Source organism: Pongo abelii, chromosome 1 (genome assembly GCF_028885655.2).
Source record: "Pongo abelii isolate AG06213 chromosome 1, NHGRI_mPonAbe1-v2.0_pri, whole genome shotgun sequence".
In the NCBI taxonomy this organism is placed as follows: domain Eukaryota; kingdom Metazoa; phylum Chordata; class Mammalia; order Primates; family Hominidae; genus Pongo; species Pongo abelii.
In genome coordinates, this window is record NC_071985.2 from 7,073,809 (window position 1) to 7,099,259 (window position 25,451).

Consider the following 25,451-nt stretch of genomic DNA (forward strand, 5'->3'; position numbering starts at 1 on the left):
ACACGATGAAACCCCATCTCTACTTAAATACAAAAAATTAGCCAGGCGTGGCAGTGCACATCTGTAGTCCCAGCTACTGGGGAGGCTGAAGCAGGAAAATTGCTTGAACCTAGGAGGTGGAGGTTGCAGTGAGCTGTGATCGCACCACTGCACTCCAGCCTGGGCAACAGAGTGAGACTCTGTCTCAAAAAAAAAAAAAGTTGGCAGCATGGGAAGGGGGAGGAACAGGTGGGGAGTGGGGGTGTTGTTAAAAAAAATACAGTCTCCCTCACAACTGGGGTGCCTGCGGGGAACTTGATCTGCTTCAACCCAAGAGGAATCAGATCCAAAGCAGTTTGAGAAGGCCAGAACCGTTAGGGATGGAGGGAGGAGGAAAACCCAAGGGTGGGGGGTCTGTTTGGCAACTGGGGTGAAGGGATTGTCCTCCCCCTACTGGGGTCCCCCCAGCCCCTCTGGTCTGGTAGGAAGGGGGCAGCCTGCAACCCCTGAGGGAAAGGGTGGGGCTGTCAGATGCTCCAGGCAGGGAGCCAGAAAGGGCTCAGAAAGGCTTGCCCTCCAGGGGGATGAAGGCACTGCCCCCCAGCTTCTCTGCCAGGGTGCAGTGATCCTTGACCTCCTCATAGCAGTTTGCTTGTAATTCATGCTTGATCCCTGTCAGCTTCTTCTTGATGGCATTTTTGGAGCTGGCATAGATCATTTTGCTCGTAAGGGGTGCCCATTCAGGGGCCCAGAAGACAAACTCCAGGTCCTCCTTCTTGCTCTCCATGGTCTCATAGATTGTGTCATAGAGGGCATAGCGGTAGTTCTTATCTGGCAGCATCTTGACAAAGGTGGTGTAGGGGTCATGGACGGTCTGGCCCATGTCACCCACCAGGATCTCATTGCCTTCCCCCAGGATGATGTTCTCCTTGTCCTCGCTCAGGCAGAAGAGCACCGTCTTCTTGTGCTGCTTCACCTTCTCTGGCGTCAAAGACTTACACACCTTCATGTTGTTGAACACCTTGATGACACCATCAGAGATGACTGAACCTTTTTTTTGTTTGTTTTTGAGATAGGGTCTCACTCTGTCTCCCAGGCTGGAATGCAGTAGTGCAATCTTGGCTCACTGCAACCTCTACCTCCCAGCTCAAGCGATTCTCATGCCTCAGCTTCCAGAGTAGCTGGGACTAGGGGGGTGTGCACCACCACGCCCAGTCAATTTTTTAAATTTTTTGTTGATACAGGGCCTCACTATGTCACCCAGGCTGCTCTCAAACTCCTAGGCTCAAGTGATCCGCCTGTCTTGGCCTCCTAAAGTGCTAGGATTACAGGCATGAGTCACCGCACAGGCCAGGGAGGGGATTTTTAGTGTGGTCTAGAGTTCTCCAAAGTTCATCTCCAACTCATGCATCTCTGAATCCAACTGGTTTTTGTGTTGTCCTGGGGCTGAGCTTCTTCCTGGTACTTTTGGAAACAAGAACTTAAGGTGCAGCAGGTCACAAGTGGATACGTTTTCACAGTGCATACCCAACAAACTAGCGACCCTGGGTTATATTACTGTCATTTTACAGATAAGGAAACTGAGGCCCAGAAAGACCAAGAATATTTTCCATTTTCACACAACGTAGTCTCATCAGGACTTGAGGTTAGGGAGCCACATTTACAACCTCTGCTGCTAGCTCTCTGCTGGGATCCCTATCTAAGTTGAAGTTACTTTACTTGACAAGTACGGGATCCTTGAGCTACAATGCTGAGTGACACTAACACAACCTACAGAGGGGACAGGAGGTACAGTGGAGCCCCATGAATGCATTAACACTAGGGTGTTTCAAGGCCGGGCGTTGTGGCTCACACCTGTAATCCCAGCATTTTGGGAGGCCGAGGCAGGTGGATTGCTTAAGCTCAGGAGTTTCAGACCAGCCTGAGCAACATGGCAAAACTCCGTTTCTACAAAAAATACAAACATTAGGTGGGTGGTGGTGTGCACACCTGTAGTTCCAGCTACATGGCTGAGGCAGGAGGATCGCTTGAGCCTCAGAGACAGAGGTTGCAGTGAGCTGAGATCTCGCCACTGCACTCCAGCCTGGGTGACAAAATGAGACCCTGTCTCAAAAACAACAACAAAAAATAGGGTGCTTCATTCATCAACAGTACAACCAGAACAGGTGCTTGGAGAGTATGGTCACAGGAGATACTGCAGCCTCAAATTCCTGGGTTTGTGAACTGGGTTTTGAAGTGTGGATGAGAGTTTATCTAGGAAGGAGTTTTATTGATTTTCAGCAAACATTTATTGAGCATTTACTGACTATCTACCAGCACTATTTTGGGTCCTGAAAATACCTCATTGAACAAGGTAGGCAAGGTCCTGGCCCTCATGGAGCCCAGTTTAATGCTAGCAAGGGAAGGAAGATAGCATTCAGATATTTATAAGTACAATAAGAAAGAAGAAAAAAACTCAGTGATTGGCAGATGGAATGCATTTTCCAGGTGATCAGAGAGAGAATAATTTTCACTTGGGCCAGAGTGATGAACCGGAGCCAGTGGTGGAGACGGAACACACCAGGCAGAGGAAGGCGTGATTGAGAAAAGGGTCCTACTGTCTAAGAGTTTTACAAACAAGATTCCAGGGTGGCTGCAGCCAGTGACAGGGAGAAGGAACTAGGCAGGTCTTCAGGGCCCTGTAAATTTTGTTCAGGTGTTTGGACTTCTATTAAAAGACGAATGATGGGAAAGAGGAAGCATTCTAATGGGAGAGAGAGAGGTTTTTTGGTTTTGTTTTGTTTTGTCTTTTTTGAGGCAGAGTCTTGCTCTGTCGACCAGGCTGGAGTGCGGTGGCATAATCTTGGCTCATTGCAACCTCTACCTCCCAGGTTCAAGCGATTCTCGTGCCTCAACCTCCCGAGTAGCTGGGATTACAGATGTGTACCACCACACCTGGCTGATTTTTGTATTTTTAGTAGAGACGGGGTTTAACCATGTTGGCCAGGCTGGTCTTGAACTCCTGGCTTCAAGGGATTCACCCGCCTCAGCCTCCCAGAGTGCTGGGATGACAGGCATGAGCCACCGTGCCCGGCTGAGAGAGAGTATTTGTTCAAGAAGCTGGAACTCAGAGAAGATGTCAGCTCCCTGAAGTCCCTCAACAGTGCTGGGCCTGGCAGATCTCCTGGGCTCCCTCCCTCCGGGGCCTGCTGTTTCCTCCTCTGGGCTGCTTTCCCCGCTCCCAGGTGGCTGCTCACCCTCTCTCCCACCTGTGGCTGTCCTTGCCCTCCCTGGCTTGTCTGCTGTAGTCAGTTCCTCTAATATGTCCTTCAAGTCATCTGTGCCATATGCCAAGTAAAAACCCTGACTCCTAGGTTCCTTCTCCAGACATACTCTTATTGCTTAGCCTGGATCAATGAGTATTCTTCCCAAATAAATCTACTTTCTGGAGTGATTTTTTTTTTTTTTTTTTTTTTTTGAGGTGGAGTCTTGTTCTGTTTTTTATGCTCATGGAGTCTGTGGGTAAGGGGATTTCAGAAAACGTACACGGTGACAGCTTGTCTATGCTCCACGGTGCCTGGGGACTCAGCCAGAAACACCTGAAGGCTGGGAGTGACTTAAATCGCTGGGAGCCGAGGGCACAGTGGCTCACACCTGTAATCCCAGCACTGTGGGAGGCCGAGGTGGGCAGATCATGAGGTCAGGCGATCGAGACCATCCTGGCTAACACGGTGAAACCCCGTCTCTACTAAAAATACAAAAAATTAGCTAGGCATAGTGGCAGGAGCCTGTATTCTCAGCTACTCAGGAGGCTGAGGCAGGAGGATTGCTTGAACCCGGGAGGCGGAGGTTGCAGTAAGCCGAGATCACGCCACTGCACTCCAGCCTGGGCGACGGAGCAAGACATGTCAGGAAAAAAAAAAAAAAAAAAAAAAGTGGCTGGGAGCTGAAATCATCCAGAGGCTTCTTCATTCGCAAGTCCAGCCCCTGGGCTGGGATGACTCAAGGCTGGGGCCAGCTGGATTGAAGACTGGAGTGACTCCAAGTGGCCTCTCAGCAGGTGGCTGGGTTCCAGGAGGGAGCATGCTCAGGAGGAGTGGCCAGAGAGCACATGACCCAAAAACCAAGACAGATGCTGATCTGTCCCTAAGGGATGGATTTCAATTGTTTTCGGTCTGGATTTTTTTTTTTTAAGCACCTACTCAGGTACTTAAAATTAATCAGTGATTTGTACTTCTGTGAAGTATCACTTTTCTTTAGGCTTTTCATAATTTTATATTGATTGTTGTAGTTGAGTGATTAACTCATTATGTGTCACATATATTAAAAAGAATGGCTCCATTTATTATGACCTTGTTTATACAAATTTTCTCATGTAGTTGTTTTTATTTTATTTTACTTTTTTTTGAGACAGAGTCTCACTCTGTCACCCAGGCTGGAGTGCAGTGGTGCGATCTTGGCTCACTGCAGCCTTCTGCCTCCCGGGTTCAATCAATTCTCCTGCCTCAGTCTCCTGAGTAGCTGGGATTACAGGCATACGCCACCATGCCTGGCTAATTTTTGTATTTTTAGTAGAGATAGGGTTTCACCATGTTGGCCAGGCTGATCTTGAACTCCTAATGTCGTGATCCACCCGCCTCGGCCTCCCAACCAGGTTTCATCTTTTTCCAAATGCCTAACCAATTTCTCATGCACATTTACTGAATAATCTCTCCATGGGTGTTTGAAAGGGCTGTGATTGTGTGTCTACGTCTTAGCACCATAGTAACCCCAAGGAAACTGCTTAAGAATATGGACTGTGACATGTTTTTTTCATTCCTCATGGCTCCCAGAAATGCTAAGTACATCTTAGGTAGTTAATTAATACTTTGTGATAAATTAGAGCACCTGCAGTGTCAACTTCAGAGGGAGAAAATAGAACTACTTATATTGAATTTCAGTGGTGTGAGTGGCTGCTTTTAGTCATTGGGTCAAGCTGGGAAACCATTATTTTTTTTGCGGGCAGTTGGCTTGTTGCAATGTATTAGTCACTCTCTCCCCACCCCCTAAAATAAATGGGGCCCAGCTGCTTATGTCACTGCTAACATGGGATCTACTGCCGGCCCGAGATTCACTTCAGTGCCTAGACTGGAGGTCAGCAAACTACTGCCCATGGACCGTTTGCTTTGGGGTCTATTTTTACAAATAAAGTATTATTGGGATGCAGCCAGACCCACTGGGTAATTATTGTCTCTGGCTGCTTCTGTGCTACAGTGACAGAGTTGAGTCATTGCCAAAGAGGCCATAACATCTGCAAAGCCTAAGATATTTACTATCTGACCTTTTACAGAAAAAGTTTGCTAACCTCTGTTCTAGGTTTACAGTAATAGTTCTATCAAGATATCCTGGGGAATAAATCACAATAGAAAGGGTCTTTTAGGGCTGGGCGCGGTGACTCATGCCTGTAATCCCAGCACTTTGGGAGGCTGAGGCGGGTGGATCACCTGAGGTCAGGAGTTCGAGATTAGCCTGGCCAACGTGGCAAAACTCTGTCTCTATTAAAAATACAAAAATTAACCAGGCATGGTGGCACGTGCCTGTAATCTCAACTACTTGGAAGCTGAGGCAGGAGAATCACTTGAACCTGGGAGGTGGAGGTTGCAGTGAGCTGAGATCGCGCCACTGCACTCCAGCCTGGGTGACAGAGCGAGACACTGTCTCGAAAGAAAGAAAGAGAGAGAGAGAGAAAGGAGGGAGGGAGGGAGGAAGGAAAGAAAGAAAGGGTCTTTTTGTTGTTGTTTTGGTCTCGCATGAGATAAGAAGAAAAGCATTGCCAAGTCTACTGGGCTTGCTGATTTCTGTACTGCCAAGCCCTTGCCTGGAGGAGTTAATACAGGCAGAGTTCTTCACAACTCAAAAGGCCTTCTTAGTCTTACAAGTCTCTTCAATATCCCCTCACCTTTCCTTTGCTGCTAAACTACATACAGGAGGGTCTTTTATGTAGGTGTTATTTTTTGTTTTTTGTTTTTGACACGGACATGGAGTCTTGCTCTGTCGCCCAGGCTGGAGTGCAGTGGCGTGATCTTGGCTCACTGCAAGCTCTGCCTCCCGGGTTTATGCCATTCTCCTGCCTCAGCCTCCCGAGTAGCTGGGACTACAGGTCCCCACCACCACGCCTAGCTAATTTTTTGTATTTTTTAGTAAAGGCGGGGTTTCACCATGTTAGCCAGGATGGTCTCGATTTCCTGACCTCGTGATCCACCTGCCTCGGCCTCCTAAAGTGCTGGGATTACAGGTGTGAGCCACCATGCCTGGCTGTAAGTGGTTTTTTTATAAGTTGATGTGTTAGTTATATTGGCTGCATTGTATTTAATCTTTCTTTTTTCTCTTTTGAGACAGGGTCTCAGTCACACTGTCGCCCAGGCTGCAGTGCAGTGGTGGGATCACAGCTCCCTGCTGGGACTACAGGTGCATGCCACAATGCCCAGCTAATTCTTTTTTTTGTATAGACAAGGTTTTGCCATGTGCCCAGGCTGGTCTTGAACTCCTGGGCTCAAGTGATTCTCCTACCTTGGCCTCCCAAAGTGCCAGGATTACAGGCATGAGCCACTGCACCTGGCGGGAGGTTTTCTATTTTTTATTTTTTTTAATCTAAAAAAATTTTTTTTAGAGCCAGACTCTCACTCTGTCACCCAGGGAGTGCAGTGGCACGATCTCGGCTCACTGCAACCTCCGCTTCCTGGTTTCAAGTGATTCTCATGCCTCAGTCTCCTGAGTATGTGATTACAGGCACGCACCACCACGCCCAGCCAATTTTTTGTATTTTTAGTAGAGATGGGGTTTCACCGTGTTAGCCAGGATGGTCTCGATCTCCTGAGCTCAGGCAATCTGGCCACCTCGGGCTCCCAAAGTGCTAAGATTACAGGCATGAGCCACTGCACTTGGCCAAGTTTTTAAAATTTTTGTTTATTATTATTATTATTTTTAGAGACAAGGTCTCACTTTGTCATCCAGGTTGGAATGCAGTAGCACAATCATAGCTTGCTGCAGCCTCAGATTCCTGGGCTCAGGTGATTCTCCCACCTCAGCCTCCTGAATAGCTAGGACTACGAGTGTGTGCAACTATGCCCAGCTAATTAAAAAAATAATAATAAAGTACAGAGTTGAGGTCTTGCTATATTGCCCAGGTTTGTCTTGAACTCCTGGCCTCAAGCAATCCTGATCTGCCTCCCAAAGTGCTGAGATTACAGGCATGAGCCACCACACCTTGCCTGTATGGGAGATTTATAAGTGTGTATTGTTTTCTTCCACAAACAAAAGAAGCTAGTTCAAGCCGGGCCCAGTGGCTCACACCTGTAATTCCAGCACTTTGGGAGGCCAACGATGGCCAGTTACTTGAGGTCAGGAGTTCCAGACCAGCCTAGCCAACATGGTGAAACCTGTCTCTACCAAAAATACAAAAATTAGCCAGGCATGGTGATGCATACCTGTAATCCCAGCTACTTGGGAGCCTGAGGCAGGAGAATCGCTTGAACCCTGGAGGGTGGAGGTTGCAGTGAGCCGAGATCGTGCCACTGCACTCCAGCCTGGACAACAGAGTGAGACCTGGCTGCCAAAAAAAAAAATAGCTAGTTCACACTTATTTCTCAGCAAACTCCAGGTTAGAAGACCTGAGCTTCTCACAGCAGGTGAACCCAAGTCATCATCTAGGACAGAGTCTCCCAACTTCTGTGCAATTGACATTTGGGAAAATAATTCTTTGTTATGGGAGGCTGCCGTGTGCATTGTAAGATGTTCAGCAGCATCCCTGCCTGGCCTCTATTTACTAGATGCCAATAGCACTGCTCCCCCCATAGTGATATCAAAAATGCTCCTAGATGTTTCCAGATGTTGGGGGAGGGCAAATTGCCGCCGGCTGAGAACCACTGGTCTAGACTTCACTCTAGACCCCGAGGGTGGTCTATAGACTAGCAGCATCAACATCACCTGATATGAAGTTAAAAATGCAGAATCTCAAGTTCTTTCAAACTACTGAATCAGAATCTGCAACTTATCAAGCTGCCCAGGTGATTGCTAATGTGCATAGGAATTCTGCATCTGAAGCCTATGATTCCTGTGCACATTAGGAATCACCTGGGGAGCTTGATCAGTTGCAGATTTTGTGTTTGAAAAGCACAGGGCCGAACAGTGTTGGGTGGTAACACCGCGGCTGCTTTCTCCTCCTGCCCGCTGGAAAAAGGCCATCATTATGCTACATCTATATTCATCCTGATTCCGGTTCAAATACAAGACAACATATTGAGCACATTCCTTGGCCCAATACTGCATTTAGAGACAGCATAGTGTCCTGGGAAGTGCTGGAGCTTTGTCATCAGACAGACCTGGGTTCAAAAGGAGGGTCTGCCCTGCCTTGCCCTGTCCTGGGGGATCATTTAATCCCGGCACCAGGTTCTTCATCTGAAAACCCCTAGTCTAGGCTTCAGAATAGAAAGTCCTTCCGAACAGCCCATCATGAAGAGCTGGTACACTTTTAGCTTCAGAGTTTTCGTATCACTTATATGTTCCTCACAAGCGATGAGATCTCAACCGCACCAAGTTTCCAACCAACAGGACTGTACTACCTGAAATAGCTTCCTCTGTCAGGAAAGCTCCAGCTAGTTCAGAAGTGTCTCCTTTGACATTTAAGTCAATGCTGACAAAAACCAGCAGGTGGCAACAGCTTGGCTTCTTTGGATTTGGAAATGGCCAAGCAGTTTGTGGTCAATAAAAATAAATTCTCCCCAATTAATTAATTTTCTCCAATTAATATATATATATATATTTTTAGATGGAGTCTCGCTCTGTTGACCAGGCTGGAGTGCAGTGGCACCATCTCTGCTCACTGCAACCTCTGCCTCCTGGGTTCAAGTGATTCTCCTGCCTCAGCCTCCCGAGTAGCAGGAATTATAGGCACGCACCACCACGCTTAGATAATTTTTGTATTTTTAGTAGAGACAGGTTTCACCATGTTGGTCAGGCTGGTCTCAAGCTCCTGACCTCAAATGATCCACCCGCCTTGGCCTCCCAAAGTGCTGGGATTACAGGCGTGAGCCACTGCGCCAGGACTCATTTTACCTTTATATGCCACTTTTACCAAAAGATAAACACTGCCTGAAAATCTAGAAAACATAGCCACCACCATGCCACTGATACACTAAGCTATGGTATTAGAATGCCTTGTCAGTTCCAGAACCATATTAACACCTCAAACTCATCAGTGTAGGCTCCTGAATCAACGGGAAATAAGAATCAACGGTAAATAAGTGTCTAAATGTGGGTGGGGCAGGGGGTGGGGGTGGGCAAGGTTCTTCCTTGAATTGATCTTGGTTCTAAAGTAACTTAAGTCTGGGCGCAGTGGCTCATGCGTATAATCCCAGCACTTTGGGAGGCTGAGGCAGGTGGATCACTCAATGTCAGGAGTTCGAGACCAGTCTGGCCAATATGGTGAAATCCTGTTTCTACTAAAACTACAAAAAAAAAAAAAAAAAAAAAAAAAGCTGGGGCTGGACGCAGTGACTCACGCCTATAATCCCTGCACTTTGGGAGGCCAAGGCAGGCAGATCACCTGAGGTCGGGAGTTCGAGACAGGCCTGACCAACATGCAGAAACCCCGTCTCTACTAAAAATACAAAATTAGCTGGGCGTGGTGGCACACGCCTGTAATCCCAGCTACTCAGGAGGCTGAGGCAGGAGAATCACTTGAACCCAGGAGGCAGAGGTTGCAGTGAGCCGAGATCACACCATTGCACTCCAGCCTGGGCAACAAGAGCGAAACTCCATCTCAAAGATAAAGTAACTTGGTATTAAGAGAAGGATGCAGGCCGGGCATGGTGACTCATGCCTGTAATCCCAGCACTTTGGGAGCAGAGGCAGGAGGACTGCTTGATTCTAGGAGTTCAAGACCAGCCTGGGCAACACAGTGAGACCCCATCTCTACAGAAAAAAAAAGTATTTAAAAAAAATTTTTAAAGGAGAGGGATGCTCTCAATAGGAGACAGAAGGTTTCAATTGCTGAAAACGACCAGCCCCAATTGTAAAACAAAATGGACAGTGTCCTGTGGATTTAAATGACACGGTCTTCTAAGTGCCATATTTTCTGGGAACAGCCCCTTGCTTTGGCCCTCAAAGATGTTGCAATGGCTTTGCATGCCACATCCTAACATTTCACGAACTGGCCCTACTCAGTGGCTCATTGGGTCCGGCCCACGGCCTGTTTCTCTAACGTTTTGAGGTCATTGCTCACGGTGCTTCCTCTTTTGCCTAGAGTGTGCTCCCTCTAGGGATGAGCTCCTTCCACTAATTTTTCAAGGTTCAAGGCAATGTCTTGGCTTGGTTATGTGCTCCTTCCATTTGACTCAGTATTTATTTAGGATCTACAATGGCCCTAGAACTCTTAGTCAATATTCACTAAGTCCTTGAAAGAGTTTATGTATGTATGTTTGTATGTATGTATTTTTAGAAACGGGGGCTGGGCGCGGTGGCCCACGCCTGTAATCCCAGCACTTTGGGAGGCCGAAGCAGGTGGATCACTTGAGGTCCAGCCTGGCCAACATGGTGAAACCTTGCCTCTACTAAAAATACAAAAATTAGCCAGGTGTGGTGGCACATGCCTGTAGTCCTAGCTATATAGGAGGCTGAGGCAGGAGAATTGCTTGAACCCAGGAGGCAGAGGTTGCAGTGAGCCGATATCACGCCATTGCACTCCAGCCTGGGCGACAGAGCGAGACTCAGTCTCAAAACAGAAAAGAACAGAGATGGGGGCCTCACTTTGTTGCCCAGGCTGGTCTTGAACTCCTGGGCTCAAGAGATCCTTCTGCCTCAGCCTCTCAAAGTGCTGAGATTATAGGCATGAGCCTCCATGCCTGGCCTCGAAAATATTTATTAATATTATTAGTATTCTCAATTTTAAAGAGAAAAAACCTGAGATTTAAAAAAATCAAGTAATTTTCCTAAAGGCACAAAATCAGTAATCCTGCCAATCAGATTCAGATTTGTATCATCCTGTGTGCCAAATGCCATGTGGGCCAGACACCAAAAAAGATTATTTGTTGTTTATCTGAAATTTAAATTGAACTAGGATGTCCTGTATTTTTACTTTTTAAATCTAGCAACTCTGTGTGTGCCCAAGCATGGGCTGTGGATGGCCCCGTCCCTTAGGAGTCTAACTCTTCCTTACACAAATTTTTAAACAAATGAAATTGCTGGGCAAGGTGGCTCATGCCTGTCAACCCAGCACTTTGGGAGGCTAAAGCGGGTGGTTCATTTGAGGTCAGGAGTTCAAGACCAGCCTGGCCTGGCCAACATGGTAAAACCCCGTCTCTACTAAAAATACAAAAATTAGCTGGGCTGGTGGCAGGCACCTGTAATCCCAGCTACTCAGAAAGCTGAGGCACAAGAATCACTTGAACCTGGGAGGCAGAGGTTGCAGTGAGCGGAGATTGCACCATTGCCCTCTAGCCTGGGCAACAGAGTGAGACTCTGTCTCAAAAAAAAAGAAAAGAAAATATACACCTAACTTTTGGGTCCTTATTTAAATTTCAGATAAACAGCAGATAATCATTATAACACAGCAAACAGGCTGGGCGTGGTGGCTCACGCCTGTAATCTCAGCACTTTGGGAGGCTGAGGTGGGCAGATCACTTGAGGCCTGGAGTTCAAGACCAGCCTGGCCAACATGGTGAAACCCCATCTCTACTAAAAATACAAAAATTAGTCAGGCACGGTGGCTCGTGCCTGTAATCCCAGCTACTTGGGAGACTGAGGCAGGATAATTGCTTGAACCTGAGAGACAGAGGATGCAGTGAGCCGGGATCACACCACTGCACTGTAGCCTGGCCTGGGTGACAGAGAGAGACTCTGTCTCAAAACAAAAACAAAAACAAAAGATAGGAAACATATTTTTCTTGACTTCTTCATGTCTACTTTTCCAAACAGCTTCTTATTTATATGCAGATAACAAGGAGCTTGCTAAAATAGAAAAACACAGGTGAAGAAATCAAAAAACAATGCAGATGTCATAACTCATAGACTAAGACTTGGGATCAAAGCTCCTTCAGACAACAAACATAAAACAGAAATTAGAACAAATAAAGGAGCAAAGTAATGATTAAGAACTATGTTTTTGGTGATAACATGCTCAGATTTTCTGAGCCAGTTCTGAAGATCTTTCAGAAAAAGTGGCTTTCAGGTTGGAACATGAATAAATTACCCATGCAAGTGTGGGGTGGGGCAAGGGTGTGGCTCCGAGACTGAAGGGGTGTGGGTGTAGTGAAGTAGAAGAAGGCAGAGCTGCCTTTCCTTTTTTTTTTTTTTTTTTGAGACTGATTCTCCCTCTGTCACCCAGGCTCGAGTGCAGGGGCATGATCTCAGCTCACTGCAACCTCCACCTCCTGGGTTCAAGCAATTCTCTGCCTCAGCCTTCTGAGTAGCTGGGATGACAGGCACCTGCCACGACACCAGGCTAATTGTTTGTGTTTTTAGTAGAGACGGGATTTCAGCATCTTGGCCAGGCTGGTCTTGAACTCCTGACCTCGTGATCCACCACCTTGGCTTCCCAAAGTGCTGGGATTACAGGTGTGAGCCTCTGCGCCTGGCCCACCCCGCCGACTTTGTTTTTTTTCAGGACTAATTACATTATAATTGGGTATTTGGTAAACTCCAAATCCCTTACTTAAGAGAAGCCAAATCTCAGAGTATAAAGCTTTTGCACAAATGTAAAGAGATTTTCTTTTTTTTGAATTTTTTTCTTTTGAGACAGGGTCTTGCTCTGTTGCCCAGGCTGGAGTGCAGCAGTATGATCTCAGCTCACTGCAACCTCCACCTCCCAGATGCAAGTGGTTCTCCTGTTTCAGCCTCCCAAGTAGTTGGAATTACAGAAGTGCACCACCACACCTGGCTAATTTTTGTATTTTTATTATAGTAGAGATGGGGTTTCACCATGTTGGCCAGGCTGGTTTTGAACTCCTGGCCTCATGTGATCCGCCTGCCTCAGCTGCCCAAAATACTGGAATTACAGGCATGAGCCACCATGCTTGGCCCTCTATCTGGTTTACCTTTCTATTTTTTTGTTTTATATGTTTATTTTTTGAGATGGAGTTTTGCTCTTGTTGCCCAGGTTGGAGTGCAGTGGCATGATCTCGGCTCACTGCAACCTCCGCCTCCCGGGTTCAAGCGATTCTCTTGCCTCAGCCTCCTGAGTAGCTGGGATTACAGGCACCCGCCACCACACCCAGCTAATTTTTTGTATTTTTAGTAGAAATGGTGTTTCATCATGTTGGCCAGGCTGGACTCAAACTCCTGACCTTAGGTGATCCACCCACCTCGGCCTCCCAAAGTGCAGGGATTACAGGCATAAGCCACTGCACCCGATCTCTGGTTTACTTTTAACATAAAGCTTTTAGTCCTCAAGGACAAAAGATGGAAGAATACACAATTTTACCCCTTACTGTGTGATCCCCAACATGGATAACAAAGCAGGTTGAGTTTAAGTGGAAACCAGAAGCATGCTTCTTTGGCCTGGCATGGTGGCTCATGCCTGTAATCCTAGCACTTTGAGAGGCTGAGTCAGGTGGATCACCTGAGGTCAGGAGTTCAAGGCCAACCTGGCCAACATGGTGAAACTCTGTCTCTACTAAAAATATAAAAATTAGCCAGGTGTTCTGGCACATGCCTGTAATCCCAGCTACTCAGGAGGCCGAGGCACAAGAATCTCCTGAACCTGGGAGGCGGAGGTTGCAGTGAGACGAGACTGCACCACTGCACTCCAGCGTGGGTGACAGAGTGAGACTCCGTCTCAAAAAAATGAATAAAAAATAAAAGTAAGTAAAGACTACTCTCCTATTCCTGAAACACTTTTTTTTTTTTCTTTTAAGAGATGGGGTTTTGTGCTGTTGCCCAGTCAGGTCTTGAACTCTTGGGCTCAAGCGATCCTCTCACCTCAGTTTCCCAAAGTGCCGGGATTCCAGGTGTGAGCTACCATGCTCGGCCAAAACTCTTTTATGATTCCCAGTTGTACGCTGGATAATTACTAGCATCCATGGTACGTTATGTGAGGTCCTCAATGAACTGCCTGTCTGGCCTCATTTCTTGGGACTCTACTTCTAATGCCAAAGCTACAGACAGATTTTATTTGTGTTTAAGGACTATCTTCAAGTTCATCTGGCACCTTGTGTCTGTAGCATGTTTTAGTGACTGCTGCTTCTTCATGTGGCTTTTCTTTTCTTTTTTTGTACTTAACATTCTTCAGAGGCTGGGCATGGTGGCTCACGTCTGTAATCTCAGCACTTTGGGAGGCTGAGGTGGGAGGATTCCTCGAGTTCAGGAGCTGGAGACCAGCCTGGACAACATATGGAGACCTTGTCACAATTTAAAAAAAAATTCCTCAGATGAAAGCCTGAGAATTCCTCTTCTAACTAGCCCTCTTCCAAGGACATTCCCAATGAGCCTAAGAAAATTAAGCTCCCTGCCCCATATTTGCTCTGTAGAGAAATAGGTAAACACCAGCTGGGCATATCTGGCAACATTTTCAGCAATAAAATCAAGTTTGGGTTGTGAAAACCAGATTTATTTATTTGGATATGGGACAGGATGGGCCTTTGGAAATTTTTCTAAACCTCAGTGCCATTTTTAGCATCTTTTAGAGATGCAAAATAATTTAACTTGGTGGCACAGAAATGGATTCTACGTGGCAGAGCCTGGGATGACTGGTTTCCCTCTGTGGAGCTGGCCTGTATTTGGGGTGCAGCTGACAGCTGCCGCACCTCAGCAAACACTGAGAATTCAAAACAGCTTTGCCCAGAGCAGAGGTCCACAAACTTTTTCTGGAAAGGGCAAAATCATAAATATTTTAGACTCAAAGTTGTCTGCCACCACTCACCGACTCTGCCCTTGTAGTTCAAAAGCAGCCAGAGACAATAAGTAAATAAACGGCTGTAGGATAAAATTATCTTTATGGATACCGAAAGTTGAATTTAAACTTTTTCGCATGTCCTGAAATGTTATTTTTCTTTTGTTTTTTCCCAATTATTTGAAAATGCAAAAAGCATTCTTAAAGAGCTGTACAGAAATATGTAATAGGGTGGATTTGGTCCCTGGGCCACAGTTTGCTGACCTCGGCTGGATCAATGGCTCTGAAACATCAGTACTCATCAGCATCCACGTGGAGGGCTTATTTCATTTATTTATTTGAAGCCTACAACTCATAGAATTGGAGGACTTATTTTAAGCAAGATTGTCAGGCCTCACACTTAGGGTGACTTTCTGAGTCAGAATGTCTAAGACACAAGTCCCCAACCCCCAGGCCACAGACCTGTAACTGTGAGAGGCCTGTTAGGAACCAGGCCGGACCGCAGGAGGTGTGTGGCAGGCAAGTGAGCACTAAGGCCAGAGCTCCGGTCAGACCAGGGGCGGCATTACATTCTCACGGGAGTGTGAATCCTGTCGTGAACTGCGTGTGCGAGGGATCCAGGTTACACGCTCCTCGTGACTCTGATGCCTGATGATCTCAGGGAGAGCAATTTCATCCCCAAACCATCCCCCATCCCACCACCTCTGCCCTCGGACCGGATTTTGTCTTCCACAAAACTGGTCCCTGGTGTCAAAATGGTTGGGGATCACTGATTTAGGGTGTAGGGTGGAGCTGGAACAACATTCCTACCACCCCCCCATAACCATTTCATTCACAGCATCAAGAACCTGAACATTTTCAACACATTTCCAGGTGACCTGTTGCTACAGGTCTGGCCTAGAACTCTTTTTTTTGTTTTTTTTTTTTTGAGACAGACTCTCTGTCACCCAGGCTGGAGTACAGTGGTGGGATCTTGGCTCACTGCAGCTTCTACCTCCCAGGCCCAAGCAATTCTCATGCCTCAGCCTCCCAGGTAGGGGGAACTACAGGCAGCTGCCACCATGCCCGGCTTATTTTTTGTATCTTAGTAGAGATGAGGTTTCGCCTTGTTGCCCAGGATGGTCTCAAACTCCTGAGCTCAGACAATCCACCCGGCTTGGCCTCCCAAAGTGCTAGGATTATAGGCATGAGCCGCCATGCCCAGCCTGGCCTAGACCTCTACAAAGGCTGCTGTCTTGTTTCATTCAACAGCTTGAGGTTCCAACCCCAATGACAGTCACATTGTATAAGGACTGCTCTTTCATCAGCTGTGGCTGTGGTACAGAAAGTCAGGGCTGGGCCTCCACCAGACGGGCCTTGGGGCAAAAGGGAAGCAAGACAAAAAGAAGTATTCCCATCCAGGCAAGCAGCAGGTCCAGAAGGAGAATAAGAAGTCGGTGCTGGAGCAGCTTGAGTCTTCTAGGAGTGCCAGTGAATCAACCATCTAACCCCGGCCTGGGATTGGGTCCTAGCTCTGGGTTCACAGCAGCCTCAGCTCAATGCACTGGAGGGTCGGGAGCAGGCTCTGTAAGGGTGGGGCCTGGGATATGTGTGGGGCCAGGAACAATCTCTCCATGATTTTGCAAAAACTTTCTTCACCAGAGACAAGGAAAACCAAGATTGTGAAAACAGAATCTAAGTGGAGTTTTGCTATTGTTGCCCAGGCTAGAGTGCAATGGTGCGATCTCAGCTCACTGGAACCTCTGCCTCCTAGGTTCAAGCGATTCTCCTGCCTCCGCTTTCCGAGTAGGTGGGATTACAGGCATGTGCCACCACACCCGGCTAATTTTGTATTTGTAGTAGAGATGGGGTTTCTCCATGTTGGTCAGGCTGGTCTCAAAATCCTGATCTCAGGTGATCCGCCCACCTCGGCCTCCCAAAGTACTGGGATTACAGGCATGAGCCACCGCACCCAGCCGAGATTGTTTTTAAATTGTGTTTGTTGTAAAAAAAAAAAAAAAAAAAAAAAAAAAAAAAAGTTAGCCGGGCATGGTGGCGGGCGCCTATAATCCCAGCTACTTGAGAAGCTGAGGCAGGAGAATCACTTGAACCCGGGAAGCAGAGGTTGCAGTGAGCCAAAATCCTGCCATTGCACTCCAGCCTGGGTGACACAGCGAGACTCTGTCAAAAAACAAAAATAAAAGGTAAATTGTGTTTGATGTGTGCTTTACTTCACGATCATTTTGTGTTGCAAAAGTGCTTTCACAGTGGTATGGGAGCCAGAGCTCTGTGTGTCTGATTCTCAGGGCAGCCATGTGGCGGTGTGACCTGACCAATCCTTCTGTGATCTAGGATCCCATTGTTATTATTAGGCAGGGAAACTTTTCCTCTGCTTTCTTAGGTCCGGTGTCTGGGGGCCTGCAAATAAAATTAACAAAAAAACAGCTCAACAGGAGAAAAATCACATCATTTTGTTAATGTTTATAAGTACTGCATGAAAGTTCACCAAAAAGAAATGAAACTTGAAAAAGCAGTTAGGCTCTGGGAATTTATATGCCATTTTATCAAAATAAAGGCGATCTGGGCGCAGTGGCTCATGCCTGTAATCCCAGCACTTTGGGAGGCTGAGGTGAGAGAACTGCTTGAGCCCAGGAGGTTGAGATCAGTCTGGACAGCACAGCAAGATCTCTCTTTTTTTTTGAGACAGAGTCTCGCTTTGTTGTCCAGGCTGGAGTGCAGTGGTGTGATCTCAGCTCACTGCAACCTCCGCCTCCTGGATTCAATTCTTGTGCCTCAGCCTCCCAAGTAGCTGGGACTATAGGCACAAGCCAGCACACCTGGCTACTTTCTGTATTTTCTGTAGACAGGGTTTCACCATTTTGGCCAGGCTGGTCTCGAACTCCTGACCTCGTGATCCACCCACCCCTGCTCCATTGGCCTCCCAAAGTGCTGTGATGACAAGCGTGAGCCACCGCAGCCGACCAGCACAGCAAGATCTACCAAAAACAAGAAAAAGAAATTAACCAAGCTCACAGTCAGTGTGCCTGTAATCCCAGCTACTCAGGAGGCTGAGGTGGGAGGATCCCTTGAGCCCAGGAGTTCGAGGTTGCAGTGAGCTATAATCACACCACTGCAATCCAGCCTAGATGACAGAGCAAGTCCGTCTCTGGAAAAACAAGAAAAAGAAAAAGGGGTTTGGGATTTGACAGAAAATAAATTACGGGGAATTGACTAGGAAATAAATGGGGAGGCCAGTGAAAGATAATGGCTATTCTAGCAAGGTATTTCTCTTTATGCAAATTTACCTCAGTGTTGACTCTTTTTCTCCAGTGGAGAGAGTAGCTCTTTGGGGATGGGCGGGGAAAGCACATCACACAGAGAAATTTATGCCCTGCTTTTAGGCAGATAAGGGAAGGGCGGAGAACTCTTCCTCCATGTGTTGATTCTCAAGTGCCTTCAACCCAAAATAATCCTTATGCTGAGGCAGTGTATTTGGGGTGACGTATCCTAAGCCCCTTCATTCCCATCATCACTGGTTTGGGAATCGGCCTGCTGGGACATGAATACTATTTCCCCCACTCCCTCTGTGTCTTTGGTAAAGTTACTTAACATCTCGTTTACCTCAGAACCCCCGTCTGCAAGAACAGAGGTAAAAATAGCACCTATTGGCCGGGCGCGGTGGCTCACGTCTGTAATCCCAGCACTTTGGGAAACCAAGGCGGGTGGATGATGAGGTCAGGAGTTGGAGACCAGCCTGGCCAACATGGTGAAACCCTGTCTCTACCAAAAATACAAAAATTAGCCAGGCATGGTGGTGCGTGCTCATAGTCCCAGCTACTCGGGAGGCTGAGGGAGGAGAATTGCTTGAACCCGGGATGTGGAGGTTGCAGTGAGCCAAGACCGCACCATTGCACTCCAGCCTGGGAAACAGAGTGAAACTGTCTCAAAAAAAAAATTATATACTCAGCCGGTGTGGTGGCTCATGCCTGTAATCCCAGCACTTTGGGAGGTTGAGATGGGTGGATCACCTGAGGTCAGGAGTTCAAGACCAGCCTGACTAACATAGTGAAACCCTGTCTCTAGTAAAAATACAAAAATTAGCCGAGCGTGGTGGTGGGCTCCTGTAATCCCAGCTACTCAGGAGGCTGAGGCAGGAGAATCGTTTGAACCCAGGAGGCAGAGGTTGCAGTGAGCCAAGATCACGTCATTGTACTCCAGCCTGGGCAACAAGAGTGAAACTCTGTATCAAAAAGAAAAATAAATTAAAAAATCATATACTCAAAGGGAGTGAAATCAGCATCTCAAAGAGATATCTGTACCCCCACGTTCATGGCAGCATTATTTACATAGCCAAAATATGAAAACTTGTGCCCATTGACAGATTAGTTTTAAAAATGTGGGGTGTATATGTATATGTATAGACTTTTTTCTTTATATGTACACAGTGGAATATTAGCCTTAAAAAGAAGGAGATCCTGCCATGCGTAACATGAATGAACCTAGAAGACATTATGCTAAGTTAAATAAGCCAGACACAAAAATAAAAATACGGCATGATTTGGCCGGGCACGGTGGCTCACGCCTTTAACCCCAGCACTTTGGGAGGCCAAGGCGGGCAGAACACGAGGTCGGGAGATCGAGACCATCCTGGCCAACATGGTAAAACACTGTCTCTGCTAAAAATACAAAAATTAGCAAGGTGTGGTGGCGCGTGCCTGTAATCCCAGCTACGCGGGAGGCTGAGGCAGGAGAATCACTTGAATCAGGGAGTCAGAGGTTGCAGTGAGCCGAGATCACACCACTCCAGCCTGGCGATAGAGCGAGACTCCGTCTCAATAAATAAATTAATAAATTAATAAATAAATAAATTAATTAAATTAAATACCGCATGATTTCTTTTATACGTGGCATGTGAAAGAAGTTTAATACATAGAAAAAGAATAGAATGAATGGTGGTTACCAGTATAACGGCAGGGTTGGGATTTGGTGGAAGAATGGGGAGCTGTAGATCAAGGGGTACAAAGTTGCAGTTATGACGGATGAATGTCTAGGAATCTAGTGTACAGCATAGGAAATATTGTTAACATTGCATTATATACTGGAAATTTGCTAAGAGAGTAAATTACTGTAGCAATCATTTAAACTATGCATATGCATAACAAGCATCATGTTGTGTACCTCAAATACGTACAATATAGCTCAAATCCATGACTCCAGCCACAGGCCCTGGCATGGCCTATTCCATTCACTCCTCTAGCATCACCTTACACCACTGTCTGCTTTGCTCAGTACTTCCTCTTCTCCTTTTTCCCAGCCCCAGGCTTTCTTGTAGTCCTTATCACCACTGTAGGTCAATTTTAATTTGTGAGCTGTTTGTTTGACCTTTGTTTCTTCTACCAGATAAACAAGTGTGTGTGCTGAATATTCAGCAATCCTGAACACCCAGCATCTGGCACAGCTCCTAGCACCTGTAGGCACTTGGAAAACACATGCAGAATGAATGAAAGAATATGAGTGACCAAAGAAGTCATTGGAGAATTTCTCATACTGCAGGCTTGTTGAGGTTGCTTAGTTGGTATTTTACTGAGAAGGCATTGGCAAGCTGGCTTTACTAATAGTTCCTACCACTCACTGTGCCTGCTATCTCTCAACAAGCATTGATTAAACACCTACTGTGGTCAGTCCCCTGAGCTTGGTATTGTCAGAGGCATGTAAACCAGAGCAACTCCATCTTGAATGAGACTGGGTAAAATGAGGCTGAGACCTACTGGGCTGTATTCCCAGACAGTGAAGACATTCTAAGTCACAGGATGATATAGGAGGTTGGCACAAGATACAGGTCATAAAGACCTTGCTGATAAAACAGGTTGCAGTAAAGAAGTTCGCCAAAACCCACCAAAACCAAGATAGCCACAAGAGTGACCTCTGGTCATCCTCAGTGCTACACTCCCAACCAGCGCCACGACAGTTCACAAATGCCATGGCAACATCAGGAAGTTCCCCTATATGGTCTAAAAAGGGGAAGCATGAATAATCCACCTTTGTTTAGCATATCATTAAGAAATAACCATAAAAATGGGCAACCAGCAGCCCTCGGGGCTGCTCTGTCTATAGAGTAGCCATTTTCTTATTCCTTTACTTTCCTAATAAACTTGCTTTCACTTTTCTGTATGGACTCGCCCTGAATTCTTTTTTGCACAAGATCCAAGAACCCTCACTTGGGGGTCTGGATCAGGACCCCGTTCCTGTAACAGCGCTAGCCATAGCAATGGACACAATGGCCAGAAAGCTCTCACCTCATGAAGCACCAGGCATTTATAATCTAATTACTTTGTTGTTACTTTGCATTTTGATAGAATTTCCAACTCAGAGGTGAACTGCAAGATTAGTACGAGTAACTTCCCCATGCCCTTCCCTAAGATTCACAAATGAATTTCATTTTGCTCCATTTTGAGAGAAAGTTTTCCTTCTAATGTTAAACTTTAATGCACAAGTTTAGAGAAATTTTGGTAAAGAAAACTTTGGGGATTTAAATGAGTTAGCAATATTTAGTACTGTGGCCAGTTGCTGTGGAATGTTTTATTCATACAATTCCTTTTCTTCCTAATTATGAGTCACTGAGCTGACCATATTGCCTATAAAATGGGGTGACTGCACCCTCAGCATGGTGCTAGGGGAATGAATTAATGATAGTGAAGTGTATTTTAATAATATTTGGTGAAAGACATCATGCACAGATGAAATATGCTTGCTCCCTTTTCCCTTCTCCTACAGCTCACAGCTGTGACCAATTTTATTTTCATTACTAGGATTAGCGTACATTTTCCTTGCCTGGTTTCCACTTCCCTCATGGTGGGATCTTGCCCTCACTCTCCCCTCCAACCCCAGCCCCAGCTTCCAACAGTCACATGTGCATGTGTCCAGCTGCCTTTGCAATTGCATCATTTGTGAGCTCCCGTTGCCATGGCAGCATGAGGGGTTTGGTGGCTGTTTTCCTCTATGAAGGTGGCTGCATTCCTCATCTCAGCGGTTCAGCATTCTGAACTGACCGACAATTTGATGCCCTGTGGTTAATATTCGTGTCCTATTGGAACTCTTTTAATTTGCCTAGCTACTTTTTCCCCCAACATTTTGTCTCATTCAGGAGAGCCATGTTGCACAATGCAAGGGACACAACGGCCGGAAAGCCCTCACCTCATGAAGCACCAGACATGTATAATCTAATTCTTTTGTCTCATTTAGGAGAGACAATATGAGGTTTCTATTCTTTTCTTTTCTTTTCTTTTTTTTTTTTTTTGAGATGGAGTCTCGCTCTGTCACCTAGGCTGGAGTGCAGGGGCACCATCTTGGCTCATTGCGACCTCTGTTTCCCAGATTCAAGTGATTCTCCTGCCTCAGCCTCCCAAGTAGCTGGGACTACAGGCGCCCGCCACCATGCCCAGCTAATTTTTGCATTTTTAGTAGAGATGGGGTTTCACCATGTTGGCCAGGCTGGTCTCGAACTCCTGGCCTCAAGTGATCTGCCCACCTTGGCCTCCCAAAGTGCTGGGATTACAGGCGTGAGCCACCGTGCCCAACCCAGGAGTTTCTAATCTCATTGTGGTCAGTGGAAGTGGAGCCTCCAGACTTGTGCAGTCCACTTTCTCGTATGCTGCACACTGCTGCCCTCTCAAACCCGACGCCCATCCCCAGACTGATGGAGGTCTTTTCAGACAATTCAGAATCACTCGTTTAGGTTTTTTTAAATGTTAGGCTTTATGATGTGTATTGGACAACACACAGGGAATCTCTAAACTTTAAGATGCTGAGTTAAATGATCTACATTTGCACAAGTATCCAGGTAACTACATTCTACTTCAAGAAAGCGTCTTGGTGAGAGACAAAAAGCATTTGCAATTGGCCATTTCGTTCATTTTCCTAAGAATAGTTTAGCTTGAAGTGTGTTATTGCAGCTGGGCATGGTGGCTCACACCTGTAGTTGCAGTGCTTTGGGAAGTGAAGGTAGGAGGACCACTTGCACCCAGGAGTTGGGGCTAGCCTGGGCAACACGGCGAGACCCTGTCTTTACAAAAATATAATAAATTAGCCAGACGTGGTGGTGTGCACCTGCAATCCCAGCTAATCGGAAGGCTGATGCGGGGGGATCGCTTTAGCCCTGGAGTTTGATGCTGCAGTGAGCTATGATCGTCCCACTGCATCCAGCCTGGGTGACAGAGTGAGGCCCTGTCTCTAAAGAAAAAACAAAACTACATGTGCTAATACTCTCCTGCCAAAGGCCACCAGCAATGCACCTATAGTTGAATAAGTTGGGTTTATTACCCATTACAGTGAGGGAGAATACACACAAGGTGCTATAGGAAATGGGTGATAGAAAGGTGGTACAGGGTTTGGGTCTGTATTAGGTAATTTTGGGAGGGTTTGGAGAAATGGTCTTGCTCTGGATTGGATGCTGTCAGGAAGCAGGGTTAATTAGATATATTAATAATTCTTATCTATAAGAGAAGAATAAAGGGAGGTAAAGGCTTCAATTGAAAAGAAGCAGCAGGCCAAGTGCAGTGGCTCATGCCTGTAATCCCAGCACTTTGGGAGGCCAAGGCAGGTGGATCACCTGAGGTCAGGAGTTCAAGACCAGCCTGGCCAACATGGAAAACTCTGTCTCTACTAAAAAATACAAAAATTAGCTGGGCGTGGTGGAGTATGCCTGTAGTTCCAGCTACCTGAGAGGCCGAGGCAGAAGAATTGCTTGAACCTAGGAGGCGGAGGTTACAATGAGCCGAGATCTCACCACTGCACTCCAGCCCGGGCAACAAGAGCGAGACTCCCTCTCAAAAAAGTAAAAGAAAGAAAAAGGGGAGGGTGCAGTGGCTCACGCCTGTAATCCCAGCACTTTGGGAGGCCGAGGCGGGTGGATCACGAGGTCAGGAGATCGAGACCACCCTGGCTAACACGGTGAAACCCCGTCTCTACTAAAAATACAAAAACAAAATTAGCCGGGCGTGGTGGCAGACACCTGTAGTCCCAGCTACACGGGAGGCTGAGGCGGGAGAATGGCGTGAACCCGGGAGGTGGAGCTTGCAGTGAGCCGAGATCGTGCCACTGCACTCCAGCCTGGGCGACAGAGGGAGACTCCGTCTCAAAAAAAAAAAAAAAAAAAGAAAAGAAAAGAAGCAGCAGTCACTCATTCTAGCCAGGATGGGGGCTGTCTGGTCATTTTTGTGGCTTGGACAATGTTCATGTATCTGTCTGTGTTCAGACATGATTATGGAGTGGTCTTGTTTTTGTCTTGACTTGGTGTTAGGGTTTGGATATGGTTTGTTTGGCCCTGCCAAGTCTCATGTTGAAATCTGATCCTCAGTGTTGGAGATGGGGCCTGGTGGAAACTCCTGAGGTCAGGAGTTTGAGACCAGCCTGACCAAGGTGAAACCTCGTCTCTACTAAAAATACAAAAATTAGCTGGCCATGGTGGTATGTGCCTGTAATCCCAGCTACTCCGGAGGCTGAGACAGGAGAATCGCTTGAACCTGAGAGGCAGAAGTTGCAGTGAGCCGAGATTGCACCACTGAACCAGCCTGGGCTATGGAGCGAGACTATCTCAAAAAAAAAAAAAAAAACACTAATGTCATCTATTACTTTTTATTTATATTCCAGTTTAATATAAAGATTATATATATACACACACACACTTCCCTCCTCCAACACAATTCCCATCCTCCTAGGGCATAGCTTCCATTTATGTGTAATGGAGTTAGTTGAGCTGCAATACTCAGAATAATGCTATGCATGGTTAAAAGCCTGGAATTCATTCCTCAGACAGGGAGATTTGGAAGGATGGGGATCTTTGCATCTTTTGGACCTCATCAGAGATTGCCTCATGGAAAGAGGGTCTTCCATGAATGTTTATTGCATTTGTGGCCATGGGTGTTGAAGGTGATGGGGCAGTGAGGGGCAGAGGGTGGTGATCTTTATTTATTTATTTATTTATTTTTTTTTTTTGAGATGGAGTTCAGTCTGTCGCCCAGGCTGGAGTGCAGTGGTGCAATCTCGGCTCACTGCAACCTCCACCTCCCGGGTTCAAGTGATTCTCTTGCCTCAGCCTCCCAAGTAGCTGGGACTACAGGCATGCGCCACCATGCCTGGCTAATTTTTTTATTTTTAGTAGAGACAGGGTTTCACCATGCTGGCCAGGCTGGTCTCGAACTCCTGACCTTGTGGTCCGCCCACCTCAGCCTCCCAAAGTGCTCAGATTACAGGCGTGAGCCACCGCACCTGGCCTGGTGATCTTTAGAAAGACATACGTTTACTCCTCTAAGACTAGATGAGAGGAATTCATCTCTACCAATCTTTACATGCTTCTAGCCAACTACCCACATAGCAGCTTCACTGCTGAATTTCACAGACCGTTCACACTGGGTCCACAATGGCACTCTGGGCGTCTTCCTGAGCATCATCTCCAGCCTTCTTCTTCTGCCAGTATTTCCCCATCATAAATGACACCGGTGAACGACAAGACAGTGGATGAAGTCAGAAATTTAGGGCCAGAGGTGGTGGCTTAGGCCTGTAATCCCAGCACTTTGGGAGGCCAAGGCGGGTGGATCATTTGAAGTCAGGAGTTTGAGACCAGCCTGGTCAACATGAGACCCCATCTCTATTA

At 46.7% G+C, this 25,451-nt stretch overlaps 1 protein-coding gene across 1 annotated transcript; it reads right to left on the reverse strand.

Annotated features, from left to right (window-relative positions):
* Window positions 1–538: 538 nt before the first annotated feature.
* On the reverse strand, window positions 539–25,282 carry LOC100457083 (cofilin-1-like). Its single transcript, XM_054542772.1, has 4 exons — window positions 25,206–25,282; window positions 15,391–15,565; window positions 14,660–14,795; window positions 539–1,029 (listed from the first exon to the last, which is right to left on the reverse strand). The coding sequence occupies exons 1-4, from the start codon at window positions 25,280–25,282 to the stop codon at window positions 539–541; spliced, it is 879 nt and encodes a 292-aa protein (XP_054398747.1).
* Window positions 25,283–25,451: the final 169 nt, after the last annotated feature.

Bases quoted from the DNA above. Each gene is read 5' to 3' on its own strand.
- LOC100457083 (XM_054542772.1), bottom strand. From the start codon at position 25,282: ATGGGGAAATACTGGCAGAAGAAGAAGGCTGGAGATGATGCTCAGGAA. The intron at 15,566-25,205 runs GTGAACGGTCTG...TTTTGACACCAG, and splicing joins AGTGCCATTGTGGACCCAGT to GGACCAGTTTTGTGGAAGAC. The intron at 14,796-15,390 runs GTAATGCCGCCC...TGCCCTTTCCAG, and splicing joins ATTCACACTCCCGTGAGAAT to AAAAAGTTTGTGGACCTCTG.